Source organism: Enhydra lutris, unplaced genomic scaffold (genome assembly GCF_002288905.1).
Source record: "Enhydra lutris kenyoni isolate GAN:26980312 unplaced genomic scaffold, ASM228890v2 scaffoldscaffold5, whole genome shotgun sequence".
Taxonomy (NCBI): domain Eukaryota; kingdom Metazoa; phylum Chordata; class Mammalia; order Carnivora; family Mustelidae; genus Enhydra; species Enhydra lutris.
Genome location: NW_019154089.1, coordinates 52,654,005 through 52,679,717, shown reverse-complemented (window position 1 = coordinate 52,679,717; position 25,713 = coordinate 52,654,005). Strand labels below are relative to the sequence as shown.

Sequence of the window (25,713 nt, the reverse complement as noted above, 5' to 3'; positions counted from 1 at the left end):
TCCGATTGCATCAGCTGGTCTTTTCCGCGCCACGTGGCGCAAGCGCAGTGGTCTCGGGTCCCCAGCCCTCCTGTGACTGGCTTCAGCTCTCCTCTCTTCCAGAGCGTTACTTTTGTGTTCCGTCCTCCCTTCGTGGCTTGTTGATGTCGGAAGAGAAGGACAGGAGCCCTTCAGGGAAGATGGGAGGCGAGGAGAAGCCGGTGAGCGAACTGAGGGGGACCCCGAGGCAGGCTGGGGCTCTGCTTGGTGTCCACCGCGCCCAAGCGGGCGGGAAGGAGGAAGCGGCCCGGGGCGAGTGGGTCGGAGGGACCCGAGGGGGACAGTGGAGCTCCTGGAGGAGTCAGAGCCTCTTTCGGGGAGAGATTGTCCATTTATAAAGTAGGGCGGGGCCTTGCAGGTCATCTCTAGGTCCATTCTCTTTTTGCAGATGAAGAAACTGAGATCCTGAGTGAGGGACTAGCTTAGAGCCAGACATCTAATTAGAAGCCGAGACAGAATTAGAATCTAGGACACGGGACTCCCAGAGTAATGCTTTTTACTCACCTTAGGCGGGAAGAACACTGCAGAACCTTGTTTAATCCTAAAACCTCGTAGGGGTTCCCTTCACTTTAAGAAAGGGAAAACTGAGTCCCCGAGATCTGACCCAGCTTACCCAGTTTGGGTGGTTTATAGTAAGTGGTAGAGGCCGGGTGTCTTAGAGAGGTTACACACTTCCCCTGCGTGTTGCTGTAGACATGCCTTACCACATTCATACCTGCTGATCATTTCAGCCTTGCACTTTCACTTTGGTCTCATCTGCTTCTTAGGAACAACTCCCAGGTCACTTTCACACCACTAGAATGAGTTGTTTTGTTTTGTTTTTTAAGTGATCAGCAAATGTCAGGTATTCATTCTGCCAGGCACTGCTGGAAGATGAAAGTAAGCAGGTGAAAAGGACCTAGTGCCTGATAGCAAAGACTTCACAGCCTGGTGTGTGAGGCAGGAAAAAAATCATTGTGCAGTGTGATCAGCCGTGTGGGATTACAGAAAGAGCACCTAACTCTGCTTGGGCACAGCTCGTTTGAGTTCACTTAGGAAGTACGAGTCTTAAGTGCACCAGGTAAACCAGGCATGGAAACGCTTCCCAGGTAAAGGTAGCAAGGGCAGTAAAAACGGACACCCAGGAAGTGTCCTTAAGCTGCTTGCAAGGGATCAGCCTATAGAGGGAGCCACAGCTCTTAGAAGGATTTCAGGAGATAGACACTTGAAATTGTATTCTACAGGTGAAAGTTTTTAAATAGGAAAATGATAAGTGTGGATTGTAGTTTTAATTAATGATCATTAAGGCATTGGGATGCAAGGTGTGTTGGAAAGAGGTGAGGCCACAAGCAGGAGGCTCTTGCAGTAGTTCCAAGTGAGAAGTGGTGATGTCTCAAGCTAAAACAGCCTCAGCCCTAACTCTGAAAGGATAAATCGCATAGAAGCAACAATCTTCTCATCAGTAAAATAAAGATGTCCTCTAACTCAGGAATAGAATGTGGAAATTGCAGATGTGCATATTCTAAACTGCATAAATGAAATTTAAGGTGATAAATGGTGCCTATCCATAGAGTTTTCTCCATTTATATTTTTTACTTAAAAATGGTATCTTTATTGTTTTGTAACTTGTTTATTTTTTTTGCTTAATAGTCTATAGTCAACAACTTTCTATGTCCACAAATATTATTTTATGCCATTCTTAATTGGAGTTGATGTAGAGCTAACAGATAACATGATTTCTCTGCAATACTTAGTATTGAGTGCTCACTGGGGGTCTGGTACTATATTATGGATTACATGCATTAACTCAGCGTTTTCAATCCTTATAATAACTATGAATTGGGTTCTGTTATCCTTATTATACAGATGAGGAAACAGGCAAAGAACGAGTAAGTACCTTGCTCAAACCCAATATTCAGTAACCAATACTTATAGCTCTGGTGCTGTCTTACCTCCTGTCCCCTGCCTAGTAATGAGTCAGGGACAGATACTGAATCAAACTATTGGACTTCAGGACATACCCGAAGACCTGTCCCAGTCTCTGGGTTTGGATTTAATTACACCACAGTCTGTATAGGTACTTTTCCTTCAACTCCTAAATATCCCTGAGGAAGGTAATTCTGTAGCTTCCCTTCACAGTTCCAACTTTTGGATTGAAATTTTAGATTACTTGTACATAAATGCATGATGCATAAACTCATATTTTTTTTCTGTTTTTGTTGGAAATAGAGAACAGTTGCCCAACATCTTCCTTATTGTTGTAGTAAAGATGGACTGGAGCTCAGGGCTCTAGAGTAACCTGTTTTAAAGTCCTGGCTCTACTACTTACTAACTGTATACAAATAAGCAAAATACTTTATTCTCCTTGGGCCCGTATTGTCATTTGTAAAAAAAGAGGTATTTAGACCACAAAAAACCTTTCTGTTAATTTTTTCCTTTTCTAGTACTCCTGTTCATTTGACAAATATCCATACGACTAAAACCAAAAACATACAATCAGAAAAGTAGAAGTATCTCATTATTTTTCCATTTTAAACCTGCACACCTGTGGTTCAATTTCATCCCTCTTCCTAGAGATACTTGACTAGTTGCATCATAGAGCAAAGGCATATAGAAAGTCTTATAACTTTATTGGTTAGTACTTATTGATTAGAATAGGTGTAAATTACATTCATTATTTATCTACTGACTATAAATGAACCTGAAAAGTTTGTGAAATCCAGAATCCCAGAGCGGGAAAAGTTTTAGCTCAGCTTGAAATTAGAAGTCATATTTTTTAATTTAGTTTATTTTTTAAATTACGCAATTAATACATTTCAAAATGTCCAACTGTTAAATGGGTAAATAAACAGTGGAATATTTTTTGGCAATAAAAAAGAGTGACGTACTGATGTGTGTAACATGAGTGATCTTGAAATCATGCTGAGTGAAAGAAATCAGTCAAAAAGACCACATATTATATGGTTCCATTTATATGAAGTGCCGGGAATAGGCAAATATATAGAAACAGTGGATTAGTGGTTGCCAGGGGCTGGGGAGAAGAGAAAATGGAGTGGCTGCTAATGGGGACAGTGTTTCCTTTTGGGGTGATGAAAATGTTTTAAAACCGAACGTGGTGATAGTTGAATGAATACATTAAAAACCATTGAATTGTATACTTTATATGGGTGAATTGTATGGTGTAGGAAAGTATCTCAATAAAACTGTCAGGAAATAAAATCAAAGACCACAAAAATACAGAAAACTATAATAAAGCCCCCCCCTTCTTATTCCCAGTTCTACCCTCAAAACTCCTTCGCTGCTGATGATCATTTTCCTCCTTAGAGTGGACCGCTGTCAGCATCTGGATGCGTATCTTTCCTGTGACCTAATGTGTGAATCTAGAAAAATCATCTAGCTTTTTCGGATTTAATTGTATGTGTAAAATAGGAACGATAGTAATGTCAATCTCACAGGGTTGCTGAGTACTAGATGCAGATTGTTTGTGGGGAAACTTTGTACATTGTAAAACTTTGTAGTCCAATTTGCTTTAGGATGTTTCTGTCTGAGCACTGAAGTAAGGTGTTCATTTCTGTGAAGATACTTTTCACAGTATCCTATAATGCATGTCAGGGTTTCTTGACCTTATGGACTGGATAATTCTGTGTTTGGGGAGGCTGACCTGTACATTGTGGGATGTTTAATAACATCCTTGTCCTCTACCCACTGTATGACAATTGCACCCCCCAGTTGTGACAACTAGTGTCAACTGACAATGCCAGGTATCCGCTAGGGGGCAAAATTGCTTCTGGTTGACAACCACCAGTATAGACCAACTCTACACTCTGTTGCCTTTTTACACAGGATTTACTGCTTTAAAACTTTCTATGACTTCACGTACTTCTAATTATTCCTTACAGAAACCCCATAACCCCATAACCCAAGTGTTTGCTTCTATCTAAGCCCTTGTCTGTCTTAACTGACATGATTTCCCAAAACAGTCTGTTTTAGTTAGCCTGGTTTTGTCATTCTCTCTCTCTCTTTCTCTCATTTTTTTTCATTCTCTCTCTCTCAACATTTCCATCAATTTATTTCCTCCATTCTCAAAATCCAGCCTGTTAAAATATTTATCCATTAAATTCAGATGTCCTAACTTCCTTAACATCTAATCATAATGCTGCGGCTGTGCTCTTTCCTCCTCTGGGAGTTTCTCACATGTGTGTGCCTCAGTTTCCCTGGAGAGATTAAGTTTGCACATTGTAGGGATTGGGTCTTATGTTTGCTTCTTTCTTAGGGTTTAACAAAATCCTATGAGCACAGTCTCTTAGTAGTACTTGTAGAGTGGTTGGATATATATTAGATTCCATTTTGTTTTTCCTGCAAATACTATTACTGAATAAATTGCATGCCTTTTTGTGGCCATATACTGAGTATATGTCCAGGCAAACCTGAAGTGAGAATCACAGGACAAGCAAAATAAACAAAATTTGAGGACTTGACTATTATCAAGTAACTCCTTTCTACTTTTTAAAGACGTGCTTATTGTAAGTTGTCAATTTGTCTTTGTCAATGGTGAAATTTTTTAATCTTTTGAAATCACATTACTCATCCCCCCGCCTTTTTAAAAAATACATGCTCAAATAATATCCTCAGAACTTTTCTGGGTTCAGCATGAAGGGGTGTCAGATTAGAGTAGGATATAAAATCTTATTTCCTCTTTGCTTATGCAGGTAGGTGCGGGGGAGGAGAAGCGAAAGGATGGAGGCAAGAAGAAGAACAAAGAAGGATCTGGAGACGGAGGTCGAGCAGAGGTGGGTGTTTCAGAGCCCTGTTGTCAAAGATTGACAGGTGACAGGTCTCACACTTAATCTGTGTAAGATTGTAGATGGTTTACATGGCAGTAGGTGGAAAACTCTGGGAAAAGAATTAGGAAAGGAAAGTCTGAGCGAGGGAAAAGATTTGCAGCTATTTATTATTGAAAAAGGAAAAGAATATTGAAGTAGGATTGAAAGATAATCTGGGGGATTAGATATAAAAATCAGAGAAAAAAAGCTGGAAAGAAGGGGATTGGTAATTACTCAGTTGCCAGCTTGGATGCCAGCTGTCTGATTATTTCATTTCATAAGATACTGAGAGGTAGAGACTCGATGTTTAAGTTTACACTGAATGCAACAGATACCAAAGAGGACCCAATTTCTTGACACTGTTTCCACAAGGACTTGCCACTAGGGTTTGGTTTTGAGCCAGATAGATCTCCTTGAGGCCTTGCCGCTGTAAAGAAAATGCTTATAGTTCCTCCAGCTCTCACTGAGTGTAGGTGTCATTTCAAAAGTCCGCCTAGAATCAACCTGGTTTCTGGGTGTTCTGCTTATGAGGCAGTTAAGCTCGCCTTCCCACTTTATTTTTGAAGTTGAACTGCTGTGAACCATGTTTCAGTTTTTGCTTTAGTCATTGCATTTTATTAGAGACTCCTTAGAAAACCACCAGGATGTGGAAGCACAAAGGAGCAGGCGTTCTAGGAGTGTCCTGTAGGACAGTAAACCGGCTTTACAGAGCTGCTCTTACTAATGCCGCGTCACTCAAGCTGAAGGGTCAGTTGGTAGGTGATCAAGAACTAAGTGTTGCTTGGAGCCCCACCCAGCCATTTCTCTTACGTTTTGTTCATTATAGTCCGCTGTAATTGTGGGGGAAGTTGTTGGTTGTGAATTTTAAAATTTGCAAGTAAATAGAAAAATACATATGTTTCCTCATCTGTTTTTCATGTTTTCAGTACAGTGGTATGTGTTAATTCCATCACAGCTTGAGAATTAGCCTGCAAAGAGGAAACAAAAGGTGCAATTAAAGGACCCTTCTGAAGAGAATATGTTGAGTACAAAATGTGGCCATATGTGTCTTAAATGATCTGTCTGGAAAAAAGTTCATAGTGAGCGGTTCAAGACTTTTCCTCCTCCTCCTCTGTGCGCCCATCATTTATGTACTCGTCTTACCTCCCTTCCAGGGGCAAGGTGCAGGTGTTATTCTTCTCTTTGAATTCGGAGAGAATTTTCCTTGAATGGGAGCCCTTAAGTCAAATAAATTTATAGTTGGTTAGTTAAGAATTGTAAGTGAACTTATAGTCTGACCAGCTACACAGACCGTTCCTTGAACAAGATTGAAACAAAATGGAAAAGCCATTTTATTTCTAGTATTATTTATAACTATATGTGTCATTTAGATAGAAAAACCCTTCAGAGGACATCTTAAAAGGAAAAAAATCACCTTACGCAAATAGCAAAGGGTAATAATTGTCCATTTAAGATACTAACAGCCCCGTGTCTATTGTTATTTATATTTTTTGTTTTTTAAAAAATTCTTATAGTAAAAATTATAAGAAAACAGCTTTTAATTCCTTTTCTTACCTTAATTTTAGGATAAGATTTAGCTGTGCTTCATGATTCGGGCAATCCATTTACCATGTTGCATTAGTAATCATAATTTTTGTATTGTCTGTTTTTATTCTTTCTTTTTTCTAAAGAGGTAAGCAAGTATTTACTAATCATTTATTTCCTCATTTCTTGTCTTGCAGTTGAGTCCTTGGCCTGAATATATTAACACACGTCTTGAGATGTATAATAAACTAAAAGCAGAACACGATTCCATTCTGGCTGAGAAGGCAGAAAAAGATAGCAAGCCGATTACAGTCACTCTGCCTGATGGTAAACAGGTCAATGCAGAATCCTGGAAAACTACACCATATCAAATTGCTTGTGGAATTAGGTAAAAGTTACACCTGTCTTGACCTGTTGTTTGTAACTAAACTCTTTTTTTAATTATCTTGCTACGTTTTATCTTCATAATATTTTTATGTTACTGTTTGTGTTTTTAATGTTTATATTATTTGGGATTTTAAAAAATCAAAATGCGTGGAGCTCTATACTCAGGATTCAAAGTTGAGGGGCGCCTGGGTGGCTCAGTCTGTTAAGCATCTGCCTTCGGCTCAGGTCATGATCACAGGGTCCTGGGATCGAGCCCTGCGTGGGGCTTCCTGCTTGGCAGGGAGCCTGCTTGTCCTTATCCCTCTGCCTACCACTCCCCCTGCTTGTGTGGACCTGTGCGCTCTCTCTGTCTTTCTCTCTCTGCCAAATAAATAAATACAATCTTTTTTTAAAAAAGTTACTTTAAAAAAAAAGATTCAAAGTTAATTTTTGAGAGAGTCCACTTTGGTTCTTATGTAACAAAGGATTTTATATTATTAATTCTTTTCCTTCATAAATATCACAAAACCAAGTAGACAGTGTTTCACCTATTTTGACTTAAATATCTGTTTTGAAGTTAAAAATGAAGGTAGAACATCTCACATGGGGCAGTTAAGAAGCTGATATATGACACATGAAAATAATGTACTATTTTTATAAATCCAAAGAAACATGTCTGATCTTAAAACTTATATTGGGTTGGGAAGAAATAACAGAATTAGATGCAAATTTTATAGTACAGTTCAAGCTTTCTAACTCTGATATGATTGGGATGAATCATTGCTTATAGGAAATGATACAGATGGGAAAGCGTGAATTAGATGCACCTATCTCATACCAGATGTGGGCAAACTGTGGTCATAGCCTACTTTTGTACAGCCCAGGAGCAGGCATGGTTCTTAAATGGTTTGAAAAAAACAAGAAAACTAAGATGTGAGAGACACCATGTGTGGCTCAGTCTGAAATATTTAGCTCTTTACAGAAAAAGTTTGCCAACTTCTTTCTTGAACATTCTAAATTTAAAACATATAATATATATTCACTATATCCTTCACCCTATATATGTAATTATTTCTGTTTTTACTAATTCATTATATGTTGATTTCAACCACCTGCCAGCACCACGTAATTGTTAAAAATGGTTTATTATCATCAGTTTCGTACTGTTGAACCTAAGGCCTAAAAGAACAAGTACAGAAAGAGGTTTGGGAACTAACCTAGCCGATTAGTGGTAAGCCCATGATCATGATGCAGCTTAGAAGTGAGCGTAGAAGCGTGGAAGCAGTTAGACTATGAGACATGAATCTTTATTGTGCCGTGGACACTAAGTAGTACTTTTTACAAAGAAAATGGACTGTTTCTGTTAATTTGACCATTGCTTCTATCTAAAGTACGAAGAAAATTGTAATATTAAGTAGATTTCCATGTGAGATCATAAATAACTGGATAGACCTCTAAATATAAGTTCAGCCTTTCATTTTAGAGGTAACTAATAGCCTGAATTACACGGCTCTTCCTCCCTTGTTGAAGATTGTAGCGGTGTAATTCAGGCTCCTATTAGTCCAGGAACTTTTTCTCTACATTCTGCAATGTTGTCCTCCAGATTACATTGTAATTTTATCAAGTAACCAATTAGAAAATATTTTTTTTGAGAGCTGCAAAATTTTACATAAGGCAGACTGATCTGCAAATGAGGGTGTGTTATGACATTTTTACAAAAGTCCAGAATAAATTCTTGGCTGTTGTGTGCAGAATTGTAGCATGAGTAACAGACTGTTGAAAGGTTTGGGTAATCAGTTGTGAATGCAAAAGGGAAGAAAAAAGAAGGCGTGCTCCATTTGCTTCAAAAGGTTTTTCTTTGAAGTTTTGTTTGTTTTAAATCTGAAAGTTTAAATACTTTATTCTTTCTTTGGAAAATTGAAAAAGATGATCTAATATGTTCTGTGCATATCTACATTTTCAAAGTAACTGCTGTTAACATCTCAAGGCACCATTTTGGGCCCTGAGATAAAAGCCATTTTCTCCCAAAGAATACAGAGACTATTAGTCACCTTTTGGTCAATTCTTTAATCTTCTGAAAACTTTTACACGGATATGATAAGATACATTTCTCTCTGCCAGATCTGTGTATGTATTATGAAATGTATATATGGTTTTCATTTTACTGGCTTTATATGAGTTCAGAAAGAAAGAAAACATTGGACGTAATCTGTGGGAAATTCAGTGAATTTGAAAATGGGGTAGGAATTTATAGTTTGCCTTCTCAAGGGGGGAGGTTGGATTTGCTTAGTTGTACTTATACAGAGTAAGGAGGGAACCATCCAGTTCTACTAGGCTTGTCAACTGAAGCTTTCAGGTGGTAGGTTTATTTAAGACTAACAATACAAAGACAGCAAACTTCTCCTTCACTGTGTGGAGTGTTGTCTGCTTATGTCTAGGCTATGACAGACTGTCACTTCTCTAGCTGCCCATTCAGACCTATCATCTGATTAATCTTACTCAACTCTCTAGCCACGCAGCTTCTTGAACCTTTTTTTTTTTTTTAAAGATTTTATTTATTTATTTGACAGAGATCACAAGTAGGCAGAGAGGCAGGCAGAGAGAGGAGGAAGCAGACTCCCCACCGAGCAGAGAGCCCGATGCGGGGCTCGATCCCAGAACCCGGGATCATGACCTGAGTTGAAGGCAGAGGCTTTAACCGCTGAGCCACCCAGGCACCCCTTCCTGAACCTTTCTTAACTCACATCTTTCTCGTCTAGAGTGCTGTCTCCTCTCCTTTTCTTCCTGTGCAGGCCCCGCTCCTTCAGCCCCTTATTACTTAATTCTCAAAGCTTGTCCACACTAATCTGATTTCTGCTGCATTCCAGTCCTCAGAATTCCTGTGGTTCTTACACTTGGTGTGGTCTGATTGTGTGGTCTTAATCGTTTGGTGATAGTGTATAATGTGTACTCTGTGCTATGTGTGTGTAGATGACTTTTTAAATCCGTATTATAAACAAGTTTTATTGAATAGTCCTGTATTTTACCTATATGCTTGCTAGAAATCATACCCTCTTAGGCATTTACAGAATTTATTCTACCTTACAGAAAAGAGCTATTACAGATTTCAAGCAGGAGGAAGAGGAGAAGAGTTACTCAATAGCCCCTCTTTTTCTTTTTTGGAATCTAAATAGCTTGGTTTTGTGGAAAACTTTATTTGGAGAGATGAAAAGATTAATCAAACCACTGAAAATTGTTTGTTAATCACAGTTGTGTCTGCTTAAATAAGAGGCATTAAATGTAAAGTAATAGTGTTCTGGATTTTGGGGATCCTCTAGTTATACTTGGGTACATTTTGGGAGTTTGTTGTTTTTTTCCATTTTATTTCAGAAAGCTATAATACATATATGTAATATATGTAGTGTTAATATAGAATATATATAGTGCTTATTTTCCTGTTCTTATTCTCACATTAAGTGTTTCACTACAGAAGATTCTTTCTTACATTCTTTTGTGTATATATATATATATATATATATATATATGCTTGTGTGTATATTTTTTAAGTCAAGGCCTGGCTGACAACACTGTGATCGCTAAAGTGAATCAAGTTGTCTGGGACCTAGACCGTCCTCTCGAGGAAGATTGTACCTTGGAGCTTCTCAAATTTGAGGATGAGGAAGCTCAGGCAGTAAGTTTTTATTTAGTAGTCACTGAATTGCAAGATAAAGGTTCACATTTCCAGTCTCTTCCTGCTCCCACTGTCAGTGGGTTTAGAATTTACTGGTATCTTATTATCATATTTGAAATCTTCATTATATGTTTCATTTAGGAAAGCAGCATGAAAGAGCATGCCTTGTGTATTTAAGAAGTGAACTTGAATAAATTTATTTTCATTACTGGATACTTCAGTAAGAAAAATGTTCTGGGATTTTTATTAAATTTTTATTAAAAATTGGCAAAGCAAATGAAAATTCCTTTACCCTGTCAGTCAACACTTAAGCGGTATGTATAGATCTTACAAATAAAATTAAACACATCTTTAAACTACTGTCCCTATTGAATAATTAATTTCCATATTTTCCTCATCTTAAAATGCAAATCTGCTTGAAAGCACTATAAAAATCAGCCTGCACTTGATGGCAAGGTTTTCTTCTTATTTCTCTGTGATGGTATACCTTATAAAGGAAAATAAAATATTTTGTTTTATTATGACAGTTTACTTAAATATGTGTTGTGGTGGTTTTCAGATGTATTCTGCATTCCTTAAGTTTTTTATGAAAATTTAAAAAATCATTTCAGTACCTTCCAAATCTTAAAAATATAGCTTTGGATATATTCTGACTCATCTGACCACCTTAAAAACCAAGTACAAATGACCCCTAAACAATATGAGTTTGAACTGATCTACAGGTTTACTAATACACAGATTATTTTTCTATAAATAAATGTAAGTATTGTTTGATAAAATAGATGTATTTTCCATATGATTTGCTTAATAACTTTTTTTCTCCAGCTTACTTTATTGTAACAATGCGGTATATAACGTGTATATACCCTGCAAAATACGTGTCAATTGACTATGTTATCACTAAGGCTTCGGGTCAGTAGTAGGCTGTTAGTAGTTAGGTTTCTGGAGAGTCATGAGTTATACTAAGGTTTTTGACTGCATGGAAGGTCAGCATCCCTAACCCCTACATTGTTCAAGGGTCAGCATTGCTGCTGTCAGATTTCAGTATCCATATTGTTTGTCCGTGTGTTTTATAAATGAGTTGTGGGGACAAGTTACAGCACCTTAGTTGTTTGTAGCCAATAAGGAAAAAGAGTGTTATTCTTAAAATGTCCCACATCTCAGTAAGAGCCACAGCATAACATGTGGGAGGTAGGATATAGGCTCATTGTCTCAAAAGACCCTGAGTTATTACCATCAATAAGACAGTCACTTTGTGAGTGGCAATTGTTTTCTGGGACCAGAGTCCATCCCTTTTAATTAATGATGCTAATTTGAATTTAATTTAATTAGTTTGGAAACAACTAAACCAGATAATCTCTAAGGTACAAATGCAACTTAGTAATTAAAACTCTCTTAAATTATTTGGCTCTGCATAGAATCACACCAAAGTTTATACATTTATAAATTTAGATTTTTTTCATGTCTTAGGTTTATTTGTAGTAAATTTTATATATCTCTTTTTTAAGGCAGGCATATTAATTTACAGCTTATATGCTCAAACTTAGACAATCCCACTTTTCTTTGCGTTTTCAGGTATATTGGCATTCAAGTGCTCACATAATGGGTGAAGCCATGGAAAGAGTCTATGGTGGATGTTTATGTTATGGCCCACCAATAGAAAATGGATTCTATTACGACATGTACCTTGAAGAAGGGTAAGTTATGTAACTGAATAAAAAATAAGTTCAGAATTACTCAGAGTCCATACATTATTTTTAAAGAGCTCTCAATAAGGAAGGAATGATAATAAGCTTACTGCTTAATAGTCACCAAGTGTTTCCACTACCAAAACTTGAAGTGTTGTAGTAACTTATGAAGTACTAGTAACTTACAAGAGCTCTGTTGTAGATCAGTGGAGGTAGAGCCCTAAGGGATGTTGGGAAATAAAATGAGGCCGATCATAGCGGTGGTGGAGGGAGGGTTCACTAGTGAGAACAGTCTCCATGATGACCAAGGTAGAAGCCACTGAAAATATAAAATACAAAAATAATAATAATACCTGGTTTAAAATTCTAATATATGATGCAAGGGTCTATTTTTTTATATTAAAACTCTTCACGTTTTTTTAAAAAAATATTTCACCAAGCTACTAGGTGAGTAGAATAGAGTGGAAAGAGATTAATTATACTTCCTCTTCCTTCAGGGGTGTGTCCAGCAATGATTTCTCTTCTTTGGAGGCTTTATGTAAAAAAATCATTAAAGAAAAGCAAGCTTTTGAAAGACTGGAAGTAAAGAAAGAAACTTTACTGGAAATGTTTAAGGTAAGTTGAGCTGTAACATACGACCTCCCCTTCTGTATTCCTCTGTAATGTTACTTGAAGTTGTCACACTTGGGTTTAGTGTATTAAGTTGAAGCATGTTCTTTAGAAAAACTTAAGTGTTTTTAAAACATGAAGTATTGACATATTTGTTTTCCTGCAGTGCTTCGATAAGATGTATTTTGAGTTATATTTCAGCTATAGTATTTAGAGATAAAAATTAAAGGAGGGTTTTTAAACAAAAAATTTTCCTATTTTTAGTACAATAAGTTCAAGTGCCGGATACTGAATGAAAAAGTGACTACTCCAACTACCACAGTCTATAGGTGAGAATGTCAAATGTCATTAAATGTAACTAAAAGGTATATATGTCTTTTTAAGTCTTTCTTTTTAAAATTTCCCTTCTTTTTATCTCTAGGTGTGGCCCTTTAATAGACCTCTGTCGGGGTCCTCATGTCAGACATACTGGCAAAATTAAGACTTTGAAAATACACAAAGTAAGCAATGTAACTTTAGAGACTGTATGAATGTATTTATCTAGTATAGGTTATGCGTTTCAACTTCTCTTGGTTTCTCTTTCTGCCTGTTTTTCCGTTGCAAACTTAGGGATGGATTTTTTCCTCATCCTATTAATTGCTCAGTGTCACTGGTCTTTTTTAACTGAAAGTCTGAAATGGTGACTAACTCACCATTCAGCACTGGAGCACATGGGGATGGAACTTTAGGGAATTCCCAAAACTCACACGGTCATGGTTTTAAGAGCTTTGAAACTCACTATTAGTATGTGCTTTTGCCCTTTGTCTGAAGTAATAATTACTTGTGCTTTTTTTTTTTTTTTAAGATTTTATTTATTTATTTGACAGAGAGATCACAAGCAGGCAGAGAGGCAGGCAGAGAGAGAGGAGGAAGCAGGCTCCCTGCTGAGCAGAGAGCCCGATGCGGGGCTCGATCCCAGGACTCTGAGATCATGACCTGAGCCGAAGGCAGCGGCTTAACCCACTGAGCCACCCAGGCGCCCCTTACTTGTGCTTTTTAACCAAACTTGTCCTGCCTGTTTTTGCCAGTTCATAAATATTTTGAGTGATTATTCAGTTGCACTTTGAATTATAAAACTAAACTGGGTCATTTCAAGATTTTTTGTTGTTGTTGGTTTACTTTACATTTTTGCTTGAATGTTCGTGGGGTTGTGCTTTGAGTGGGTAGTTGAGAGGGAGGTTTTTTCTTACCATGATGACTGCTATGAATTTGACTCAGAAACCAGTATAAGAAATAACATCTAGTTCAAAGTAAGTGAGATATTAACAAATTTGAATATTGTTTCATGGTTAATCTTTGTTTTCAGAATTCCTCCACATATTGGGAAGGCAAAGCAGATATGGAGACTCTCCAGAGAATTTATGGCATTTCATTCCCAGATCCTAAAATGTTGAAAGAATGGGAGAAGTTCCAAGAGGAAGCTAAAAACCGAGATCATAGGAAAATTGGGAGGGTATGTTAAAAGAGAATAATCGTGTTTCTAGACTGAATTTTCTTTATTTTTATCTGTAACTCAGTTGTATTAAGTACTAGGAATTTCCTCTTAAAAAGATGCTGTGGCTTTCTAGTAGTTATTCTGCTGTACTCTGTATAATCCATAGATTACTTACTGATTATCTTATTGTTATCTTACTGTTTACTGTCCACATTATCTTTCTATGATGTACTCAGTACCACCCAAAGACTCATTTTAACTACTACTTTTATTGAGAACAAATGCTGATGACCTAGCTCACAATAAAAGAAGCATAGCAGTGTTTCATAGAGCTGAGAGAGAGATAACCTTGGACATTCCTGGTCTCACTGACTTATTTTAAAGACATGGAAACTGAATTCCCCTGAAATTAATCTACTTGTTGCCCAAGGTGACATAGCAAGTCACCAGGGGATACTGTGGTGTCATTTTCTTTATCCCTCTACCCCTTAAAGTTTTCTAAACTAGAAGTTAGGTTTGATAAAAACATGACATTTCTAAAATTGTATTCACTCTGTGCCATGTCCTACCCTGCTTTCTTGGTGGCCTAAAATAAATTCCAGTGGTAAGGAAGTACCAACAATTGGTGGGGCCCCTCCCTGAGAATTCTGGGTATTTGTTGGAGGTTATGCTGCTTTCACCAAGACCCAAAAGTCAGGCAACTTCATCAGCATCTTCTCTTTGATTATCGCTGTCATTTTCCTGGTCTCTTTCCTGCTGCTCTTACTTTGAAAAAAGAAACAATATTCACATCCCAGAGCTTTGAGGAATTAAAACTATGAGACCTCCCACTGTGGATAATTGAAAAGAACTAAGACCCCTGCTCCAGGTCATTCTTGGGTAAACTTGACTGGATTCAGGAATGTAACAGGCAGAGAATGTACTTCATGCTAAGTTGCAAATCAACTGCGATTCTATGCTATTGAATTGCATCAGAAATGTTATGTTTTCTTTGATTCGGGAACGGCACACATTAGAATTGGAGATATCATGGTCATATTCTGAACTCAGGAACACTGAAGTTTATGTTGATGTTATGTGCATATAGAAACGTTCTTTTGCTTTTCTTTTACTCAGGACCAAGAACTATATTTCTTTCATGAACTCAGCCCTGGAAGCTGCTTTTTTCTGCCAAAGGGAGCATACATTTATAATACACTTATTGAATTCATCAGGGTAAACCATATTCATTATTTTCTTCTGTAAATTTAGGATATAAGTTGATGAATTAAATAAGGTCTTCTGAAAGGAAAAGATAATCTTTTATTTGAGAAAAAACATTTAAAAGAATAAAAATACAAGTGTGAATTTCCATAAAATGTTTTAAAAATCCTTCCTCCTGGGGCACCTGGGTGGCTATCCGTTAAGCGTCTGGACTCTTGATCTCAGCTCAGGTCTTAATCCTCAGGGTCATGAATTCGAGCCCCACATTGGGAGCCTACTTAAAAAACAAAACAAAACACAAAATTCCTTCCTCCTAATACATGACTTTGTCCTTATACATGTGTATGTACTCAACAGAGAAGCTGGTGAACTTTAAGTGGGAACTCTGTGTGCTCTTTGACAATTTATATTTTCCTCAAAAAAACAAGTTAGTCATTACATTGCTTTTTTATTCTTTACAAAATACGAAGTCTTTCAGGCTTATTCAGGTTTGTAGGGAATAATACCACTGCCATCTTCATACTCAACACCTGATTTACCACACATGGGCAGTGGGCTATTCTTGCTTCAGACTTTTTATTTAAGTAAAATAATACATACAGTGTAAGGGAAAAACTCCCTTTTAGGACCCCTTTTATTCATTTCCCTCCTTTACTAGAAGAAGCTACTATTTAAAGTTAGCATATATTCATGCTATTTTATATCTACCCATAAGTATGTACCCTAAATTATTTGTGTGTTTGTGAAGTTCAGATTTACATACATGAAGTCTCATCGTGTATCAGTCTTCATAATGCAAAAAATCATAATTTTTTTTTTTTAAAGATTTTATTTATTTGTCAGAGAGAGAGAGTACACACAAGCAGGCAGAGAGGCAGGCAGAGAGAGAGGAGGAAGCAGGCTCCCTGCCGAGCAAGGAGCCCGATGCGGGACTCGATCCCAGGACCCCAGGATCATGACCTGAGCCGAAGGCAGTGGCTTAACCCACTGAGCCACCCAGGCGTCCCAAATCATAGTATTTTTAAAATCCTGCTTATTTTCACTTGCTATTTTATTCTTTAACTACCCACACTAGGCCCATTCCTTATTGGTGGACACTGATGTGATCACTCATATTACTGATTATACAGTAGTAGCATTGTTTTGATAGGCCTCCTTATGTATGTGTGGAGGGGTTTCCTCTTTGGTATATACCTCCAAGTGGAATTACTGGATTGTAACGTGTGTGCTTCTTGAATTTCCCTAGATAGTATAAAACTGCTTTTTAAATTTTACTCCCACCAGGAGTATGACGTTCTCTGTTCCCTGCATGTGTATCGTGTGTTTTCTAACAGAGTGAATATAGGAAACGAGGATTCCAGGAGGTGGTCACCCCAAACATCTACAACAGCCGACTGTGGATGACGTCGGGCCACTGGCAGCACTACAGTGACAACATGTTCTCCTTTGAGGTGGAGAAGGAGCTGTTTGCCCTGAAACCCATGAACTGTCCCGGACACTGGTATTTCGCAGCTTTGAGTTTCTAGCAAAGATTTTCCTTTACTGCAGTTGGTCCTGGATTACTCTCCTTCCTTTGAAAATATTTTTGTTTAAAACAAATTATGCAATCAGAAGAATATTTAAATGCAACATTATTATGATATTATAACATCTTTCATGCACAGTTAGATCCTCAGATATGTAGATATTCAAGAACGGCAGTGGGGTGATAGCAGCGAACAGGCCGTGGATAAAATAGGGAGACTGAATGAGGGCGCAGCGAATTCTCTGGATGTTGTTTGATTGTTTTCTTTTTCTTAAACGTGTTCTTTTAAAACCTTGCTAATGAATCGACCTCCTTGGGAGATCTGCCTTGCTTTGCAGTTATTTTACTTTCTATCCTTGAAAGTTAGCTGAAGAGTGACTTCAGGGGAAGACTAGGGAGAGCTGTGGCTCTGGTCGCTCGGTGTCTGCAGCTCCCAGCAGGAAGGCCTGGGAGCTGAGGGCCGAGAGGACTGTGCATAAGGGAACTGGGTTGTAAGTCAGGGAGCCAACTCGGTTTGTTCTTAGTTTCCCCAGATTCTCTAAAGTTGCTGAAACACCTTCAGACAGACAGAACTGAAGCAGTTTTGAGAGTGACAAGAAAGCAGTCTTCAGTTTCCAGTTATTAAATGATTAGTAGGGAGCCAAGGTTTTTTTTTTAATACGAGCATTAAAAGCAGTCCTCAAATTAATGGAACTATTGAGCACAAGGATTTGACTCCAGACCCATGGGAATCGGTTTTTATCTTCTGTTAATTGTGGATGGTTGTATTATAATGTATTTGCTGTTTTACTCATGCAAGTACTTATATTCTGGTATGAACTCCAGAATTTGAGAAACGTTGCTTGTATGTTTTATGCTTGTGAAATTAAATATCAGTGGGCTTTAATTTTCTTTTTTCTTCAGCCTTATGTTTGATCATCGGCCGAGATCCTGGCGGGAGTTGCCCCTGCGGATAGCTGATTTTGGGGTACTTCACAGAAATGAGTTGTCAGGAGCGCTTACAGGACTTACACGGGTACGAAGATTCCAGCAAGATGATGCTCACATATTCTGTGCCATGGAGCAGGTATTGTGAAATTCTGTGGGATAAAATAATTGAAAGAATTGTGAACAAAGTCAAGGAAAGTTACCACTTGTCTTTTTTTTTTAATTTAAAGATTGAGGATGAAATAAAGGGTTGTTTGGATTTTCTACGTACGGTATATAGTGTATTTGGATTTTCTTTTAAACTGAACCTGTCTACCCGTCCAGAAAAATTCCTTGGAGATGTTGAAGTATGGAATCAAGCTGAGAAAGTAAGTTTTGTTTTTCAGCATACTTGAATACTATTTGACGGAAATGAACTTGTTCCAAGAAACCCAAGCCTCTTTAAATGGCTAAAAGCAAGAGAAAGTTGAAATGGTTCCTAGGCTTGAGCAAGCTAGTTTTTTAATGTATGATTGTAGATTATAAATAGTTGATATTTTTTCAGTCAACAAGCTATAATTTACAGAAGGAGGGAATTGGAGGAAGGTGGTCCAAAGATAAAAACTTCCAGTCATGAGAACAGCAGGTACCAGGGACATGATACGCATCGTGATGCCTGTAGCGAACACTGCTGTGTGGTACACAGGAAGGGTGGTCAGAGAGTAAATCCTGGGAGTTCTCGTCATGGGGAGATGTGTTCTTTTTTCTTCTCTTTTCTTTTTATTGTGTCTGTATGAGAAGATGGATGTTTACTGAATCTAACATGGTAAGCATTGTACAGTATATGTAAATCAAACCATTGTGGTGTACTTCTTGAATCTATACAGTGATGTGTGTCAGTTACTTCTCAGAAAAGGGGATTTGTATGTGAGTGTGGTTCGGTGGACGAAATTCTAACACAGAGCACAGGGACTCATGAAAGTAATTACTGTAGTTTTAGTCTTAGATCAGGCTGGAGGAAGAGAAGTTGCAGATGAACAAAATAAAAATCATTTTTCTTTATCCTTAGCAACTTGAAAACAGTCTGAATGAATTTGGTGAGAAGTGGGAGTTAAATCCTGGAGATGGAGCTTTTTATGGTCCAAAGGTCAGTATGAAAGTATATTTGAGTAATGTGATTTTTATTTTGCGGTGAAGAAGACCTACTTTAAGTTAAGAAAGAAAGAAAGAAAGAGAGAAAGCGAGAAAGAAAGCAGGCCAGTCCTGTTATAATTACTGAATTCAGCTTTAATATAGACAGCAACTTAAAATAACCCAATCTTTACTGTTTAGATTGATATACAGATTAAAGATGCGATTGGTCGGTACCACCAGTGTGCAACAATCCAGTTGGATTTTCAGTTGCCCATCAGATTTAATCTCACTTTTGTAAGGTGAGTTTCTGGTGTCCGCTCTGAGTATTCATCTTTAGGGGAATATAAAGGGATATGTAAAGTAAAACAAATTTTTTTTCCTATGTAGCCATGACGGTGATGATAAGAAAAGGCCAGTGATTGTCCATAGAGCCATCTTGGGGTCAGTGGAAAGAATGATTGCAATCCTCACTGAAAACTTTGGCGGCAAATGGTAATTTTTGTCATTGTTTTTGTCCAGACAATGTAAATTGACTAGAAGAAAAGTCTGCTGTACAGTTTAGTTATGCAGTAAAAAAGGAGAATGATCTGATTGGTCCCTTCTATTTAATGACAAGTGTTCACTAAGGAATCATAATCTAAACCATAATTTTTGCTTTAAGAATAATTATTAGTGATTTTATTTATTTCAGAACTTGATTTGTTTGAATGTTATATAATACTTTCTAATTAGGAGTTACTATACACTAAGAAGTACATTTGTTGTTTTGGGATTAGTATGGTTTTGATGTTTTTGTCTGAGTAAACAAGAGTGGCTTTGGGCTCACCTCTTTGAGTATTGTTGATCATAATAAGCAACTATTTTGACATCCTTTAGAAGCCAATTACTATTTTAATTGAAAGTACAGACTCCAAACTGATCAACACTTTTTGTCTTGTTTCTACAACATTATGCTTTTGCTGGCAGGAAATGAGCCCATGGCTTTCATTTTATTTTTAAGCAGTTTTGTCTGGGCCCACAATTTGTAAAGGCAGTTGGAAGCCACACAAGGTTATAAATTACCCATTATGTAGAGTCTGCTGTATTGATTGTATTGATGCAAAACTTTTGTAAAATGTAAATCTGTTTTATCTTACATGTTGTAGTCATTTCAATTTTATTTCTGATTTGGTTCGTTCAGTCTTTAAGGAGAGTTTGTCATACTTGCCAGTGAAATGGGATCATCTCTTTTTAGTTCTGTTTCACAAAACCAAATCGAATATAGAAAACATTCTCTCCATGGTTTCTAGAGAATAGGACGATCCTCAGCTGGTTGCTTCAGCCTGTTCCGGTAGAATTTAGTGCCTTATCCCTGCTGTAATAAAACAACTGAAACTAGAGGAGTGATGAAGAGAAACACTAGACCTAATGTCTGCAGCACAGGGAGGATTTGACACCTGAAATACTCCACAGGTAGAATTACAAATGCTCAGTTTTTTAAGAAGAAGTGAAAACATAGGAGAACATAGAGTTGTCAGGCTTGCAAGACTCCCGGACATAGACAGGGCGCTACAGGTGGCAGTCTGCCTTTCAAAAAAAAAAAAAAAAAAAATGTGAAAACACTCATTTTTATCAGATACCATCACCAGTTATTATCATTTACAATTTCCTGAATCCTGCGGCATGGATCTTGAATGACTGAAGGCACAGTCTGGTCCAAGTGCCCCGTGAAGAGTAGTTACTAAGAGAATGTTGAACAGTGACTCAATAAATGAACTTCTTTGTTAGCCCCACTGGCCCCTGGTGCATGATGTTCTGTTTCCCTGAGAAACAGAACAGGTCAAAATATGAGGCATAGTCCCCGCCCTCGATGTGCTTTGCCATCTGCCTAGTAAATCAAACCTTAGTTATGGATTTTCTTGCTTTAAGGTACCCTCTCTGCTCCTCAATCTCCCTTTAGTCTTTATTGGATATAAGGGGCAGGGGGGGAGTGTTTTGAATGTGGCTCTTGCATATTTCAGGAAAAGATACTGAAAAGTAAACTAAGAAACGTGCCGTCCTTTTTTAGGAAAGGGTTCCAATCCACATTAAATATTTTTAATTTCTTCTGAAGGCCCTTCTGGCTGTCTCCTCGTCAGGTAATGGTAGTTCCAGTGGGACCAACATGTGATGAATATGCCCAAAAGGTAATCCTTAAATACAGCTTTTCTTTCAATTTGCTGTCACTTGGCTTTTTAAATCTCATTACAATATACATATCCTTGGTACATCAAGCCACTGGTGGTATAAAGAAATGTTACTGTTTCTGAATAGATTACATTACCTCTTTTATACTTTTCCTGCATGTTTCATGATCAAAAGACGTAACTTGGATAGTGTTTTATATACTATTGTATATTTAGTGTTTAGTATGAGGAAATAGTGAATGCTATATATTTCATATATGCAGTATGATATGTAATTTCAGATGCATAATGCAATTTAAGTTGCTCTTTGACTCAGAAAGTAATTTTTCTTCATATTTATAATGTATATTTCTTCAATTATTTGTAATTTTTTTTTAGGTTAATGGTGTGGCAGACCCATGTTTTGCCTTACCCACCAAAAAAAACTATCTTACTAATAGATTCGTAAATATCCATTCATACTTCACATCTTAAAGACTAGAACAGTCTTTTCTGTTATAGGGACAATTCCATACCAAGGAATTTCAAATCATTAGAAGTTGTGTTATAAAAAAGCATTGTTTTATAATTGCAAGCTAAAGGTAATAAATTGACTGGTTAAAACAGATCTAAATATCAGAGAACAATATCGTAACCTCACAACCATCATGTTTCTGCGTCATCAGAAAAAATTACACCCAGGTCTTAACTGTCTTTAAAAAAAATTCATTGGGGCGCCTGGGTGGCTCAGTGGGTTAAAGCCTCTGCCTTCAGCTCAGGTCATGATCCCAGGGTCCTGGGATCGAGCCCCACATCTGGCTCTCTGCTCAGCAGGGAGCCTGCTTCCTCCTCTCTCTCTCTCTGCCTGCCAAAAATTTATGAGCATTAGACTACCTGAAAAGCAAACCATTTAGACATACTATATTTCTGTTACTGCAACAATAGTTTTCGTTGTAAACGATAAAAACAGTTATGTCCAATAATAGTTTTAGCTATAAATGATAAAAATCAGTTATGGCCCATGGTTAATTGATTATACTTTCTCTTATTTGCACTATGAAAGCTCACGTGATAGGAGAAAGGTCTATAATTAAGTAACTCATTTCTCAAGTGTTGCCAATACTGACTTCTCCCATTCCATTGGTGGTGGGGGTGGCATTTGGAATTATGCAAACGTGGGGTTTTGGGTTATGTTGAGTGGACAGGGTTGAGGGAGCACTACTGCTGTTACTTAATGACTAGAAACCAGAGATACTAACAGCCTGTGATTATCATTCCACTTCCCCGAGTAGTGCAGCTCGGGGAAGTGCGTGTAAGGGCCCAGGTTAAGAAACTAAAACACTGGTGTTTTATTCTTTAAAATAGCTTACAGTTGAAAATATAGTCCTGGCCTGGCACTCTTCATAAACTGTGTAAGGATCCTTCTGAAATTTGTGTACTTAACAAAAATCCCTATTGGTTAATGATCATGTAGACATAACAGCCTAGTAATGAAGTAAAACTGGTTTATTCAAATCTTGTGTCCTGTTAGTGGTAATTGGTTATCAGGTAGATGGAAATTTTAATATAGTTTAATTTAATTTACAAATAGTAAAATTTAACATAGTGTTGAGTTTTTGTAGAAAGGAAAAATACTGAAAACATTGTTTACTATTTAATGTACAAAAACTTAAGATGGTTAAGCGGAACTGGTATTTTTTAGGGGAGAAAGAAAGGGCATGGAATAATAATCTCTAATGTAAATAGCCAACTTTAGATTCCTGGAAGCTTATTTCAGGAAATTCCAATTTGATCTTTTCCTGTGGCTCCTTAAGAAGGAACCTTAGGAAGTTTTCTTTTTGGGGAGCCTGGGTGGCTCAGTCAGTTAAACATCTGACTCTTGATTTTGGCTCAGGTCATGATCTCTGGTTCATCATATCGAGCCCCATGTCTAAGATTCTGTCTCTCCTTTTCCCTCTGTCCCTCCAACCCCCATCCCCACTTGCACACTCTCTTAAGAAAAAAAAAAAAAAAAAAAAAAAACCTTTGTTTTAATCAAAAAGGAAGTATCTGGGGCGCCTGGGTGGCTCAGTGGGTTAAGCCTCTGCCTTCAGCTCAGGTCATGGTCTCAGGGTCCTGGGATTGAGCCCCACATCGGGCTTTCTGCTCAGTAGGGAGTCTGCTCACCACCGCCCCCACCCTGCCACCTGCCTCTCTGCCTACTTGTGATCTCTCTCTCTCTCTGTCAAATAAATAAATAAAATCTTTAAAAAAAAAAAAAAAGTACCATTCAGAAAGAAAAAAACTGCTTTTTAGTATTTCTCAAACTTGTTCTCTTTTATTTTACATAAATTATTCTTGTAGAGTTCTATTTTTTTTTTTTCCTTGTAGAGTTCTTTTTAGCTTAGGTCATATATACAAGGTTATTATTAAAGAAACAGTGTTAAAAGACAATTTATATGGCGGTTTGTATTCCACTTTCTAGAAACAAAAGAAGCTATTAAGATGATTTGGGCCTCTTGTTTGTGCTATCAACAATTTCTTTTAAAGTGTTGCACACACAAATGACAGCAACGACTGAATTCCTCTTCCCACCTTGCTGCCTATTTGAGGGATTAGAGATACTACATTCTATGTTAGACTGGATATCCATCATTATGTATTAATATAGAGACTAATAAGCAATTTATTTCTTGGCAATCATTAAGTGAATCTATGTTTGCAAAGGGATTTTTTTTCTTTTGTAAAGAGAGCTGATTAAAGTTAGCTGATTGCCTGAGTTCTGATTTTTATGGATTTTCTAAAACAATTACCTCTCAAGAGCAAAATATATCATTTTATTTTTTGAAAATGTAGTCCTAAGTCACAAATTAATAATATATGCTTCAATGTATCTACTAGCACTCCTTTTTAAATATTTGCATGACTGTCCAAATCATACATTAAATAAAATCATTCAAGATCAAAATATAATTCTTATTTTAAATCTGAAGAATTCTGTATCTGTTTAAATAGGTACGGCAACAATTCCATGATGCTAAATTCATGGTGGACATTGATCTGGATCCAGGCTGTACGTTAAATAAGAAGATCAGAAACGCACAGTTAGCACAATATAACTTCATCCTAGGTAAGAAAGGAAACTTACCAAAGAAAACCTGCCAAACCTTAGGAAGACACTGAAATCTTGAGACTTAAGAGAATTGTGGTTGATAGTTTAATTCCCTCTAATCCAGATTCTTACACTATGAAGTTTTTTCATTTGTTATAACAAAGGGAAATTTTGGTGTAAAAAAAAATACTCTTTAAAAGTTTTTATAAAAATCTTCTTTCCTTTATCTCCTGTTTCTTTATATGGTAAGTTTTTATTAAGTTGGCTGGATTGAGTTACTCAGTAAGTATAGTGGTTTGAAACGTTGTAAAGTGATCTGTTTTTTAAATGAAAAGATTCTTAAATTGGTCACCTAACTATACATGGTCACCTGAACATTTTATTTTATTTTTTTCTTAAATAGATTTTATTTTTTAGAACACTTTAAGTTCATAGCAAAATTGAGTAGAAGGGACAAAGTTACCTGTGTACCTCTTGCCCAAAACCGACACAGCCACCTCACTACCAACATCCTGCACCAAACTGGGATACTTCGTACAAAGTCCGCGGTTCACATAGGTGCTCGCTGTTAGTTTTGTCCATTCTGTGGGTTTGGCCAAATATATAATGAGGTGTCCACCAGTGTGGTTTCGCTGTCCCCCCCAGGTCCTCTGTGCTCCACATACAAAACACTCTCTTCCTAACCACAGATGACCCCTGAGGGTTTTTTGTTTTGTTTTGTTTTTTGTTTGTTTGTTTGTTTTACTAATTCCGTGGTTTTGCCTTTTCCAGAATGTCATATAGTTGGAATCATACAGTATGTAGCCTTTCTAGACTGGCTTCTTTCAGTGAGTGATAGGCATTTAAGTAAAATTCCTACGTGTCTTTTCATGGCTTGATAGCTCATTTGAACATTTTAAAAAATCAAAAGCTACATGGTGGCTTTTAGGTCCTAGGATCATTTCTGTTCAAATGTTCGAGAAGAATCCTTCCACCTAATAAAGCTTTATGTCTTTTGTTTTAGTTATCGGGGAAAAAGAGAAAGCCAGCAGCACCGTTAATATCCGTACAAGAGATAATAAGGTCCATGGAGAGCGTACGATTGCTGAGACCATCGAGCGGCTACAGCAGCTCAAGCGGTCCCGCAGCAAACAGGCAGAAGAAGAATTTTAATGAAGAACTTGACCCAGATTGGCTCAGTGGGAAAGGATGAACAGTGTTTCTGAAATACTAATTTTATACTCTAGAAAACATCAATTTATACCAGATTTGGAGTAGTTCAGTGGAGTCTGCATGGGTGACAGCAGGATCAACCTATTTTGTGACCTAGACAGGTTTTAGATAACGTGTATTTGAAGGAGATAATTAAAAGACATTAAATGATTTTATTTGTTAAATAAACACTGGAGCACTGGAAATAAAACATGAGGAATGCTTTAATGTAATGTGGGACAATGTTTTTTATAAATTTAATGAAGTTGAAAAACAAAAATTTTCAGATTTGATTAAAGTAAAAGACCAGAATTGGATTATGTTGTAAAAATAAAAACTTGAATTCA

At 37.2% G+C, this 25,713-nt stretch overlaps 1 protein-coding gene across 1 annotated transcript; it reads left to right on the top strand.

Annotated features, from left to right (window-relative positions):
• LOC111140967 (threonyl-tRNA synthetase) lies at nucleotides 1-25,713 on the top strand. Its single transcript, XM_022493248.1, has 19 exons — nucleotides 1-200; nucleotides 4,728-4,808; nucleotides 6,563-6,753; nucleotides 10,278-10,401; nucleotides 11,977-12,098; nucleotides 12,587-12,704; nucleotides 12,963-13,027; nucleotides 13,120-13,198; nucleotides 14,044-14,190; nucleotides 15,289-15,387; nucleotides 16,710-16,876; nucleotides 17,804-17,966; nucleotides 18,058-18,195; nucleotides 18,876-18,953; nucleotides 19,139-19,239; nucleotides 19,328-19,432; nucleotides 21,033-21,105; nucleotides 24,079-24,193; nucleotides 25,179-25,713. Exons 1-19 carry the CDS (start codon nucleotides 144-146, stop codon nucleotides 25,325-25,327), a joined length of 2,172 nt encoding a protein of 723 aa, XP_022348956.1. The 5' UTR covers nucleotides 1-143; the 3' UTR covers nucleotides 25,328-25,713.